Here is a 12974-nt window from a genome sequence, read left to right as displayed (position 1 = left end):
TTTCTGACTTGTCCATGACAACTAATGGCAAATTTTTTAATTTTCTCCTTTATGGTCTTTGTTGTTCTCCATGCTCGAGTTCCATGTAAAAGTACACATTTCACATTTGTGTCAAAATTCGGAGTTTTATCTGTTGAAATGTCACTGGAATTCCATTATCGATTAAAAACTAGGAATGATTAATCTTGCTTTCCCAACTCTAGTTTATACATCCCTTTCTGTAACTCCATCTTTACCCATGATACTTCCAAGGTATGTAAACCTTTCAGCTCTAGGGGTTTTACTGCCCAACACCATTCTGTCTTCTTTGTTGTTGTTTTATGGGCACAACTTTGTTTTTGTTGATGTTACTTCAGCCACTGCGTTGCTTTGTATGGCGATCTTGCTCTGAATCTGGTGGATGTTGCGAGAGAGAGAGAGAAGAACTGTTACCTGTAAAGTCTAAGTCATTTGGTTGGTTGTGACCACTAAGTCTGTTATAAAGGCACATTCAGTCATTTACTGGATTGTTGGATAACCCAGTCTACCGCAAAGGTAATCATGAGAGAAAATAGCAGACAAAACTGTCCAACTCCTGTCTTCACTTTAAATGTTTCTTTGAGTGACCTATTGTGTGTACCACTCCATATGAGTGTTCAAATGTGTTTCTTATTATACTGATGTATTTATTTGATATCCCATAAAGTACCATAAGCTTCAATGAGGCATTCCGATCTACAATATCAAGTGCTTTTCATAGTTAATGAATGTGATGAAGAGGGAGGAATTTCATTTAAGAATTTGTTCCATGATGATTGTAGTGGCCATATAATCTGTACATGACCAGTCTTCTCAGGAACATGCTTGCACACCCCATAGTTTCGTATTGAGAATTATCCTTGCTATTATCTTTACTCTTTCTCAAATTATTCTGTACTGGACTTGTTCAGGTACCAATATCACCACTATTCCTTTCCAGGTCTTATTATTTATTTGCAGTTTGTAGTACTTGCACATGTGTTTGGAGACTAAACATCAAACTTACAAATTGGTACACATAAAAAGATAGAAGTTCATAAAAGTGGTTTTTGGTACTTAGAATTTTCATCATTCAGTATATTTTTATGTTATCTGGTACACAAATTGTAACATAAAAGTATATAAACTGAGTATTGGACCATAGGATACTAGCATAAATAGTATACAAATTGGGAGTGTGGAACCATAGGGTAATTTCATTAGTCATTCTTACATAGGTAGCATAATGTCTGTCTATCTGTCTGTCTGTCTGCCTGCCTGTCTGTCTGTCTGTCTACCCACCCACCCATCCATCCATCCATCCATTGACTGCTCCGGTGGTCTAGTGGCTAGAGCATCCGCGTCAGATGTGGGAGTTCGCATGTTTGAACCTCAGCCAAGTCATACAAAAGACTTATAAAAATGGTACTAGCAGTGGCGCTCAGCATTAAGAGGTTAGTGTTAGGACTGGTTGGCCTGGTGTCTGGATAATGCGACTGGGTGGGACAGCATGCTACATGTCACTATAAACTGTCACACTGAACATTTGTTAAAGCTACATTAAAAATCCAAATATATCTCTGTCTCTCTGTCTCTCTCTGTGTGTCTGTCTGTCTCACTGTCTCTCTCTCCCTCTCTCTCTATATATATATATCCATTTTTAAAAGTTTTTTTACGATATCACCAACCACGAAAAAATCTGCAAAAGAGATTGCCTATGTTGATATGTCGTATCAATTTCACTCTTTGTCTTTATATTTACAATCCTATAATTTTCACTACACCCAATACCGTACTCATTTTTCACAACAATTTTTCTATTTTAGACATAATTAAAACTGATTGCCCCATTTTACAAGTATTCAAAAGAGATAACTTGTTTTTTTTTCCAAAAGCGTCCTTAAAAATGACAATTATGACATTGTGTTTGGTCAGTACATGTTTAGAATCATTATCATCTCTATTTTTAAGCAGGGATGAAGGAGACAGGTAAAAATTAGCTATAAGAATTCCTAGTTCATTATATCATATAGTGCTTACAATATTTGCTTTGCTCTCATCTAACAATAATTCTAAGTAGAAAAGACAATCCACAATTTGTACAAAGTTTCACATATATTTAGTGTGTATGTGTACAAGCTAATTACACTGTGTATGAAGTTTCACATATATTTAGTGTGTATGTGTACAAGCTAATTACACTGTGTATGAAGTTTCACATATATTTAGTGTGTATGTGTACAAGCTAATTACACTGTGTATGAAGTTTCACATATAGTTAGTGTGTGTGTGTGTAGAGTAATTACACTTTGTACGAAGTTTCACATATAATTAGTGTGTATGTGTGTAGGGTAATTGCATTACTTTCCCCTTACCCTGAGGTACTGACCTGTAATTCTCATAAGTAAATATGAATTTTCAAAAAACAAATAAGAATTAGTGTTGATACTCATAGTCTCTATTTTTATGGAGCAATTTAGCGTCTGAGTCGTGCTTTAAAAGTCTAGAACCATGAAAATTTTTATTAGTTACACTAGCACTTTAGCATCCTTTTATTGGCACAATCGCATTACAAAGAAATATGGACATTTGGTGAGTCACCAAGCTATGAGTTTTAGAGCCTTCCATTTTAGGCTAAGTTTGGATCTGGCATGCGTCTTGCGTACGCCGTCGTCCGTCCGTCAAAAGTCTCTAGAGACTTTATCTACAAACATGTTTTTTTTTTCTCAGCTTGACAAATAGTCTAGTATATCAGGATTTCATATAAGTTCGATTACAAAAGACATCTGCGAATATAAATAAAGATTGGTCTTTTTCTGGCATCGATAGACTGACTCTTTTTGCATTCTAAAATCATGAATTTGAATATCTTGGATACAACTTAGTATGTAAGCTTTTATCGTCATGATCTCTGCATCTGATTTTCTGATATTGTAATCACGTTTAGCATTTGTATATGTTTGTTGTTGAGATTTTGAATAGGCTTCGTGTATATGCTTTTATCAAATAAGTCGCAGGTGTTGTAACGAGCGCCGTCTGCGCATATTAATGAAGTTATCTGGCCAGTTAAAAGACCAGCTGTAGTAACACATTAACCCAGTGAATTATACTACATCCACACAATACTCTTATTTGTTCACCCTTTTCGCCTGTTTGAAGATTTACAGTTAATTTTATTCGCATTTCTTTTTTTAAAGCGATAACGATACAGGTATAAATCCGTCTAGAAAATGAGACGTCTCTCGTTTTACGACTAATAGTTTCGGTTTTGAACTCTTCCTAACTAACACTCACTTGAATTTACCTTTATAAGAATTAAGTTATCTGAACATGACATAATCAACCATGTATTTTGTTTTTCTGGTAAAGGTAGTATTAATTATTATTAATACAATACTAATATGGATATATTTGCTTGATTTGGAACTTAAACACTTGCATTCACTTTTGAATTATTCATTACAATCTAAATTTGAATCATACCTCACTATTCAAGTTTTACAATGCTATATAAGAAGAATTACGGAAAACAATTATGAACTATTTTATGTTTAAAAATTGATGTACGTAATTACGTATGCACGTGAATGCATAGACACACATACATGTACACACGTGTGTGTACAAAGAAGGGTATAATCCTCACCATTAATGCACATTTATCTTCAGAATGAAATGGGAGAAATTGCCTTTTATATTGGGACAGTTTCTCGTGACACCGATTACATCAGAATTTTTTTTTATCCGTAGCATGTTTGGGTTGAGGCCACGCATAAAGAAAACGTACCAAAGGAATGATAAGACTCGTAGATTGGACTTGTAATTTCGCATTGAAATACTTCACTTTCCAACTGGCGCGAATGAGGATAAATCTATAACATTGTCCCATGTTTTTTAATTGTAAAATCTTTAAGTGCCCATGACCCTCCGACATAAAAGTCTGTTGGACTCCGTATTATTCGAAAATATTCAGCCCAATCAAAAGGATGTAAATTTCGAGGAATATTTCTAAGTCTTGCTACTTGAAGTGTTGATTTTTTTGTTGAGTTTAACGCCATTTTTTCACCATATAATAGTCTATACATGGCAGTCAGTATATTTGTTGGTGGAAGAACCCGGGAAGAACCATCGACCCATAGAACGGTTCTGGCAAGCTTACTCACATACCCATGCTGGTTCTCGAACTATTGGGTGAACTTTTATGAGGGAACTGCATATTCAGGCGCATAACATTTGCGCATAAATCCCACGATTTTTTTTTTTGGGTGTTTTTAAGTCTTCCTTTTTATGCAGTAAAACAGCTCCAAAAATTTATCCACTAATAACAGCGTTTAGATCTTACGTTTTCCGAACTTCCTTTTTACGTATTAAGTAGGGCAAAAAGAATGAAAGTGATACTCTTTCATTATATGGTTTTCAAAGTTAATTGTCACGGTGATATTACACTGCATGTCAGTTTGTAACGATTCACGTATCTAATGATATTCTTTGAATTAATATTAAAAAAATCAAACATTGACGCCATAGTCAGCAAATTAAAAAGAAATAATATAGTATTAACTATACAAGTAACAATCGTCCTAATTTGTCCGTACTTTTTTAAATGACACATTTGTATGACACAGTACAAATCACTAGTTTTATATTTTATACGCATCTCGTGTCTGTGGTGATTTCAGGTATTCAGAGTTAAAAGTGTCAGAAAGTAAAATATTAAGTTTCGAAAATTTTCCATTGGAAACTTGAGCTCTCCTTTGTTAAATCAGGATATGATATTAAGCATGCAATTTGCCTGTCATTGCAAAGATGGAACATGATACAAAGATTGAGTTGTACTGTGTAAAGATCCAAGTATGACCGACAAAATGCGTTTTAAAAAGAGAAACGATATAATTTCATAAGCCAGCTTTTGTTTTCTATTACACATTGAAGCTGAAGTGGAGCACTTTTGCTAAGTGTGGTTCAACAGTTTTATCGACTACATTTTAGTGCAACCTGCATATAAACTGACAAAAATTCAAATTGGTCACAAGTTTTACGTAATATTTCCAGTATATCAAACGTAGAAAAACAGTTTGACGTGTTTATCATTAAGCTGAAATTTTCAACATAAACCGGAAAAGTATAGAGGATTTTGTATGCTACCGCGGGATCATTTTGTGTAATGCATGTCTGATCCTCTAGTCACGTTCATCACAAATGTTGTGTAATGCATGTCTGATCCTCTAGTCACGTTCATCACAAATGTTGTGTAATGCATGTCTGATCCTCCCGTCACGTTCATCACAAATTTCCGTCTCTAATTTTGAATGACTGCGTAGATTAAAACAAAAATGTATATAAGCCTTTACATTAAAATGATCTTTGTCAAAATAAGTTTTCGCCAGTTTGGCGGAGTCATCCGTGTTATATTGACACATTTGTATTTTTTTAAAATATATTTTTAAAAAAATTTATTTCTTTTTTGTTGCATGATTTTTTGCAGGCGAACATCTTTGGACGTAAAACATCACAACCTAATAGAAATTAAACACACAGCCAATAATAACGGGAATGGCCAGATCTTGCATTTCCACATGTAAACAGCAATTGATTTAGCGTTGTATAATGCGTCAACAGATTAGGGTCTATGTTGTTTGTTTTACAAATTACTCCGAACAGTTGTTATTATGTTACATTGTGTGACGGCAGGTCTGGGTCTGTGCAGTTTTCACTTGGTCTGTACTTACAAACGAGGACGGTACTTCACTAGACAAATGATGGCGTGAACTGCCCCAGTTTATTGTATATGCAAAATTTCACCCCTCTTTTTTCTGTGTTCTCTTCGTCTAGTCATCCTTTGCTGTAATATATTTTTCTCTTCTCAAAGCTGTAAGATTTCGGTGGTGGAGGAAATCTTTGTTTACCAGTCATACTCTACATTAATTTACAATAATACGTTTGGGACGGTTCTTACATCTGTTTTTTTTTTTTTTTTTTAAATTTTTAATTTAGGTGATTCGCCAATTTTATAGGGCGAAAACCCATCATCCATTAAGGGTAACATAAGTATTGAATATATCATATACTAAAATGATGTATAAATATTATAAAAAGCACTCTTCTAAATTGGTCAACGTCGAAAAAGACAGTGATAAAATGTTTACTTTTTTCCAGAAGTGCGGTGTAAAAAAAGCTATTAAACGTTCAAATAAGCATTTTACACTTTGCGCCTCCGTCTCACTAGTCTACACAAGTACGCTCGTCCTTCCCATATAAACATCATATCGACATTTTGTATATTAATATCAATTTTATTAAGATAGGGTGGGGGTGGATTTTTGGGGTGCGTGGGTGGGTGCCAGACTAAGTTGCTGGAGCTAGAGTGTGACCCTTTGGCCTTGTATAATAACGCAATAAAAACGTATTTAAACAACTTGCTCGCCGCCTCGAATGTTGTGGTCTTTTATCGCGATAATGATAAATAGTATGCAGTACCATCTTTATTCGCTTATAAGGCGAGTCTAACTCCAAAGTACAGTTCTGCCTGCGCATAATACACCCGCAGATCTGAGTCTGTGCAGTTTGTTTGGAGTAATCATTAGAACAAAAACATTGAACTAATCTGCAAGCGCATTATGATAAAGCAGATTAGGATCTTTGTTGTTTGCAGTTTGACTTGGCTTATAAGCGAGTACAAAAACATAGGCATTAGATAATTTGTATCATGTGTATTTCAAGCCCATTTATTAGGTCATTCGCACAGAGGAGAAACCTGTTGGAGGAGGCCGATGAGGATGAGGAAGGAGAGGATTCATTCTTTTAGGACTTCATTGAGGTTTTCCATTGAGAAAATTGTGGAATTTGGGTTTCAATAATTTCTGCACATTGATTTTATGGTAAAGTAATACTTCCGAAAAGTATGATAACCCGAGTACCAGTAGTCGCATTCAGGTAAACATTATACATGATCCAGGCAAAATAACAGTTGTAACATTTCATGTGGAATCCAACCTTACCGTTAAGCTTTGTCTTTGGGAAACCGAAAGCAATGTTATGTTAAGCAGCTTGAATAAATGGAACAAGCTCGTACCTTATTGTATCACGGTTTCATGCGAGGTGCTCCGAATGTAATAAGCATGCATGTATATTTCACTGAGTACTCAATCGGTCATGAAAGTTATCCATCATTAAAAATGGAAGGAAAAAAAAAAGGAAAATTACAATTATTAAAGGACATTTTCTTCATGTATATACACAAAATTACTTGACCATATGTGTTGGCAGTTTCGGCACTTTTGTACAGAACTCTGCGTCACTATTTGATAGGATTTGACAAGCTTTGAGCAAATTTTGTTTTATGGTACTGGTTGCACCATGGATGTTAGTATTTTTTCGGGAGACGGTTCACTGAACCACACTGAACACTGACTTCATGTGCACTGCCGAAATTTGTTTTCTTTTCTTCAAAACTGTATATTTTACTGAGAAATTCGATAACCGTCGGTTATGAAAAAATTGATTTATTTTAATTTGCACCTTGACCTTTAAATTCTTGTTTGAGTTCTCTTCGCTGCAATTTTTTGGCAAACCTCTTTGTAACATATTTTCATTTAGTTCTCATAACAATTATCGTCTCTTCATAAATCTGGGTCAGAACAGGAATTTAACATTCAAACCCCTCATTTGCACACATGACCAAAGCAATATATACACCTTTTCCATTCTTGCTTCCAATAATGCCCCCGCACCTCCCCAAAAACGTTATCTTCCGTTGATACGACCCTTTAATAAACTTCTTTGACGATACTCGATAGCGTATCGAAGATCGACAGCTGACAAATATTGTATGAATGTGTTATATACGTCCTTGCATCAAATTGATCTAGGTACGTTATTTAAGTTGTATAATGGGATCGTACACTCAAAAGAATCCATTGTAAATTAGAAACTTTTGACGAGCTTAATAACATTTAGCAGAATTGGGGGAGCAGAAGAATATTCACCGTGAAGAATGTAATGCATTATGGGACAAAACTGGTCTATTATTTGTTAGCGAAGATTGTACGTCGCAAAATTACGCAGAATGTACTAGATTTGCGAAAATTTACTGATGCAAAAGTTTTATGTCTGGTTGATTTGGGTTAGTCTGATAAATCAATCCCACAAATTTGTGTTGTGATACTGATGGACGATGTTGTGGGTATGATGTCACCTGTTCATTAATATGTGCAATTTTCTTGCATGCAGATCATTCCGGAACAAACCCGCGTACACTTTAGACACATAACGGTAATTGTAAATAGCCACATCAAGCGCGAAATTCAAAATGGCCACAGGACAGATGGTTAAGCTATTCCAGATTGCTTTACAAGTCACCAAACATATGATTTGCTCAGGAAATATAATCTACATGTCACCAAAAGAACCCTTCAGCCGGCGGTAGCTGCACAGCCACGAAAAATACCAGTAAGTATTTAAAATGTACGCCGATGTGTGCAGCCAAATTTGGATGCAGATAATTGCAGCTTTTAATGAATAGGTGATATCATCCCCTCACCCGAAAATCGATATCATCACGGGTGAAAGGCTGGTTTATCGGCCTTGATTTGGGTCAGCCATTTCTTACATTAGCCGCAAACAGCGTATAAGTACCGCATACTTTGCCTTCTGTACCTGTTTGAATTCTGTTTAATAAGCTCGATAAAATGACTTTCTCTATTTAATATAAATACGACACCATATTGCTATCATATCAACAGTTACTAACATGCTGCTGATCGTTTTAAGGGTGATGGTTCACTTATGGGTATGGGTATAGAGCGCTGGGACAGTGTAGTGTCTGGTAGGGACCAACCATTTAATGGAGGGGAAAGCTAAGGTTTTCTCTCGGACCAGGAGTATTCTTTTTAAATCTCAAAATAATTTTGCTTTTACAAAATTGTTGTATAAAGCACGTTAATTATTGTACGAATTACTGCAAACTTATTTTTAAAGCAATTTTGATTAAAAAAAGAGCCAGTAATCTCCTCCAGAAGTTAAATTGTCGGCCCCTTGTGTTATATATATATATATATATATATATATATATATATATATATATATATATATATATATATATATATATATATATATCGATCGATCGATCGGGTCTCTGTCTCTCTCTCTCTCTCCATATACTGAAGACGCATTTGTTTGTTTGTTTTTTGTTTTTTGGGTTTTTAATTGACGGTGGTGGTGGTCTTCATGATAATAGTATCGTAACTATAAGTCAAAGACGTTTATTTATTTATGTGCAAGTGTTGCATATGTCTAGTGTTCAAGATTACAGACAGTGCAGCAGGCACAATAGATTATTCCATAAACCCTTACTTTTAGTTTATCACACACACACACGTGTGTGTGTGTATCTATCTATCTATCTATCTATCTATCTATCTATATATATATATATATATATATATATATATATATATATATATATATATATATATATATATATATATATATATATATATATATATATATATATATCCATTTTATTATAGTTAGTAGCAAGAAATGAGTGGGGATTAAGTAATAAATTATGAAATGTAAACAATTTGTCGACATCATTAAGCCTATGGACAACTCTTTAAAATGTCCTTGAATTTCATGAATTAGTTTCCGCACTTAAGTAATCTATTTGTTAGTCTGGTCATTGCGTGCGTTATCGGTCATGTATTACCACAATAAAGTCTCTGGTTGCGTCCTACATTCCTATAACTGATGAATAAAATAAAGTACAGTTTTATTTGCCATAGTCATGCCAGATATATAGCTTGTTCAGTGATTGTCATTTTGAACAGACAAATTACTTACATTGATTAATCGATCCCTTGATAATTTACTATGAGTTATTTTTTATTGATTTTCTTTTGCAGATGGGACACCAGATCTCACATAACACAGAGCATGATTAGAACCGAATAAAGCTAAAATTCTAAAGGATTTCGTGGGACAATCAATGAGCAGTGTCTGGGAAAATCAATATCCATTTGGGTCCTGATTGGCATAAAACATTTAATATATCATACTCGTAGTTTTCATTGCCCCTCCCCTTTTTTCGTTTTTTGTTTTTGTTGTCTTTGATGCACCAGTCTGTTGTGGGACTGGAATATACAGTCTTATTAAACGTAATTGCAACGAGAGAACGGATGGATTCCATCGAGGTTTACTTGAGATGGAGTAGTCATAAAATGAGAGCATGAACACTTTCTACAAGTCATTAAATATCTTGACAATCGCAACGGCCCAAAAAGCATCATGTTGATGGTTCGATCATGTTTTGGAAAGTGCCAGGTTAAAAAGGTTGACATTTTGGCCAAAATGAAGGGATCTAAGCAGCAGAAAAAGGATATTCGTATCAGTATAAAGATTACTTCTGAAATCCATGGATAAATCTATTTTAAACTTAAGCAGTTAAGGAATACGTAAGAAAAGGTTACTTCATGCGATGAAACTCCGGATGTTACCATTAATTTACTTGCTTCTTAACCACCATATTCATATTTACATTCATATTATTACTATTATTATTTATTTGTCATCATGTATCAAATACATTTGAAAATAAGTTTAATAAAGTGGTTGTTATGATTACTTGACAACGTAAATATGGTTCCATCTACATTTAAGCTGAAAAAATCCGTGTTTTTCTTTAGATTTACTCCTTATCGATCTCTTCTTCTCATATCCTGCTCCTTGAAAATATACCATTTTTTTTCAAGTATTTTTAGATCCAGTGGTCATAGATCAGACGAGCTTCTGGGATGGAGTTACGTCGATCGGCAGTCCATTCTCACAAGTTTGTTATCTCTCCTCCTCTTAAACTACTTGGAGGGTTGCCGTGAAACGTTACACACTCATTCATCCCATGCATGTAGTTGGTTCTAAATAAACATGGTGCCGCTTGGTCATCCAATATGATCGCCACAACAGCCACATTGAAAATCTTGTTATCGCTACACATTCTGAATAGATAGTCATATCAATATGGGGTTTTCATTAAAAGACTTCCTACGATGTCTAGTTGGATCTAAATGACAATGGTGCCTATTTAACGTCCACTGTAGTCATCTTGAAAACGGAAGGTCATATTGACATGTTTTCCGCCAGAAGCTCTACTCCTTCTGAATTGAAATTCATATGGACATTTAATTTTTCTCCATAAACTTAATGATCTCTAGTTGTTCCTGAATGGAAATGGTGTCGATCTGTTGTCTAATATGACCATCACAGCGGCCATCTTAAAAATCTTGTAATGGCTGCTCCTCCTGAATGGATATTCATACCAACATGGGATTTTGACTGAAAGACGTTATATGATGTATATAGTTGATCCTGAATGGAAAACATCCCTATCTGACGTCTGACAAAATCGTGTTGCTTCTTATCCTAAAAAAACACACCTAAACATGTTGACATCGGCTTTTCAGTAGAAGACTTTATGTTGTCTATCTGGTGCTAAATGAAAACGGTGCCTCTCACACATCTAATATGGGTACAACTGTTGCCATCTTGAGAATCTTGCTTTCGCTACTCGTTCGGAATAGATATTATATCAAACTATATTTTAACTAAATTACTTCTTACGATGTTTAGGTGATCCTAATTGAAAATGGTGCCGTTCAGATAGCCAATATGTCAACTGCAGTGGCCATCTTGAAAATCTTGCTATCACTACTTCTTCTGAATCAATGATCTTATCAGTTCAGGGTTTTGACTGAGATTAATTCTTATGATGTATAGTTGATCGTAAATGAAAGTGCTGCCAATCTGATCGCCAGTATGGCCACCACAACGGCCATCTTGAAAATTGTATTATCGCTAATTATTCTAGATGGAAAGCCTTATCGACATTTTGCTTTTACTAGAAGATTTCTTATGATGTCCAGTTGGTCCTAAATGGAAATGGTGCACATGTGATATCCAATATGGCCACCATGGCATCCATCTTGAAAATCTTGTTGTTACACGTCTAAAGGTTAGTTATATCAATTTGGGTTTTCACTAGAAGCTTTTTGATAATATCTTGTTAGTCATAACTTAAAATGGTTCTGATCTGATATCTAATTTAGTCACTTCGGTGGTCAACTTGAAAATATTGTGGTGGCTACTCCACTTACATGGAAAGTTATTTTGACATAATGTTTTCGTAAGAAGAGTTCTTGTGGTGTCTGGTTGGTGTAAATGAAAAGTGATGCAAGTTAACCCTCAACATGGCCAGCATGGTGGCCATTTTACAGATAGTGTTATCTTTGCATCTCTTAAATGAATTGTTAAATCATTTTCACCAATAGACTTCTTATGATACGAATTTTGTCCTAAGAGAAAATGGTGTCAATGGTTATTCAATATGGCTGAAAATCTTGCTGTAACTACTTCAGTTGCATGAATGTTTATATTGAAATGGGATTTTCACCGATCATTTAAAAGGTAGAAATGTTCCTATCTTATATTCCTAGAAATTCTTTTCGCCCAGTAGAGCGCCAGTCCCTTCGAGTGACTCTTGTTTATAGAGAAGTTGTCCTGAAAAAAATTAATAATAATCAACAAATACCTCTTTTTAATTTATAATTGCAATGAACGAATTTGGACTACGCTCCGGTGGCCTAGTAGTTAGACTCGCAGGGGTGGGAAAACTGCGCCCCGCCAAGGGCTATCATGCGGCCTAGGAACAAGTCATCATTCGCACTGACTCTGTTTATGTTACTCTGTTTATCAAATAAATGTGCTTCTTTTGAAGTTTAAGTTTAAGTTTTCAATTATTAACAACATATTAACAACTGAAAATTACTTAGATGTTATTTAGAAAAACCTTTTGTTTTTGCTATTTCAAATATTAATTATTTTACCTAATGAACTATGCGGCCCGCGACAAGGTGTAAATTTGTGTATGCGGCACTTGCACTTTGAAGTTTGCCCACCTCTGGGTTAGAGCGTCCGCCTCTGAAGCG

The 12974-nt window shown here is 34.9% G+C and overlaps 1 protein-coding gene across 10 annotated transcripts in view; it reads left to right on the top strand.

The window, feature by feature from the left end:
* Positions 1-10647, top strand: part of LOC149780843 (MORN repeat-containing protein 1-like) — a 101692-nt gene extending 91045 nt beyond the window's left edge. For 5 of the 10 annotated variants that reach the window (XM_089937926.1, XM_089937918.1, XM_089937920.1 and 2 more), the window contains 2 exons: positions 6718-6814; positions 9900-10647. In XM_089937926.1, the coding sequence (XP_089794052.1) occupies positions 6718-6802 (85 nt within the window). In that variant the 3' untranslated portion in view covers positions 6803-6814; positions 9900-10647. Of the gene's footprint in view, positions 1-1968; positions 1987-3194; positions 3209-6717; positions 6815-9899 lie in introns of all 10 variants that reach the window. The other 5 variants (XM_089937923.1, XM_089937922.1, XM_089937921.1 and 2 more) reach the window with 5 other exon arrangements.
* Positions 10648-12974: the final 2327 nt, after the last annotated feature.

The sequence above is a fragment of the Sinohyriopsis cumingii genome, chromosome 16 (genome assembly GCF_028554795.1).
Source record: "Sinohyriopsis cumingii isolate HCF-2022 chromosome 16, ASM2855479v2, whole genome shotgun sequence".
Classification (NCBI taxonomy): Eukaryota; Metazoa; Mollusca; class Bivalvia; order Unionida; family Unionidae; genus Sinohyriopsis; species Sinohyriopsis cumingii.
This window is presented reverse-complemented; position numbering and strand designations above follow the sequence as displayed.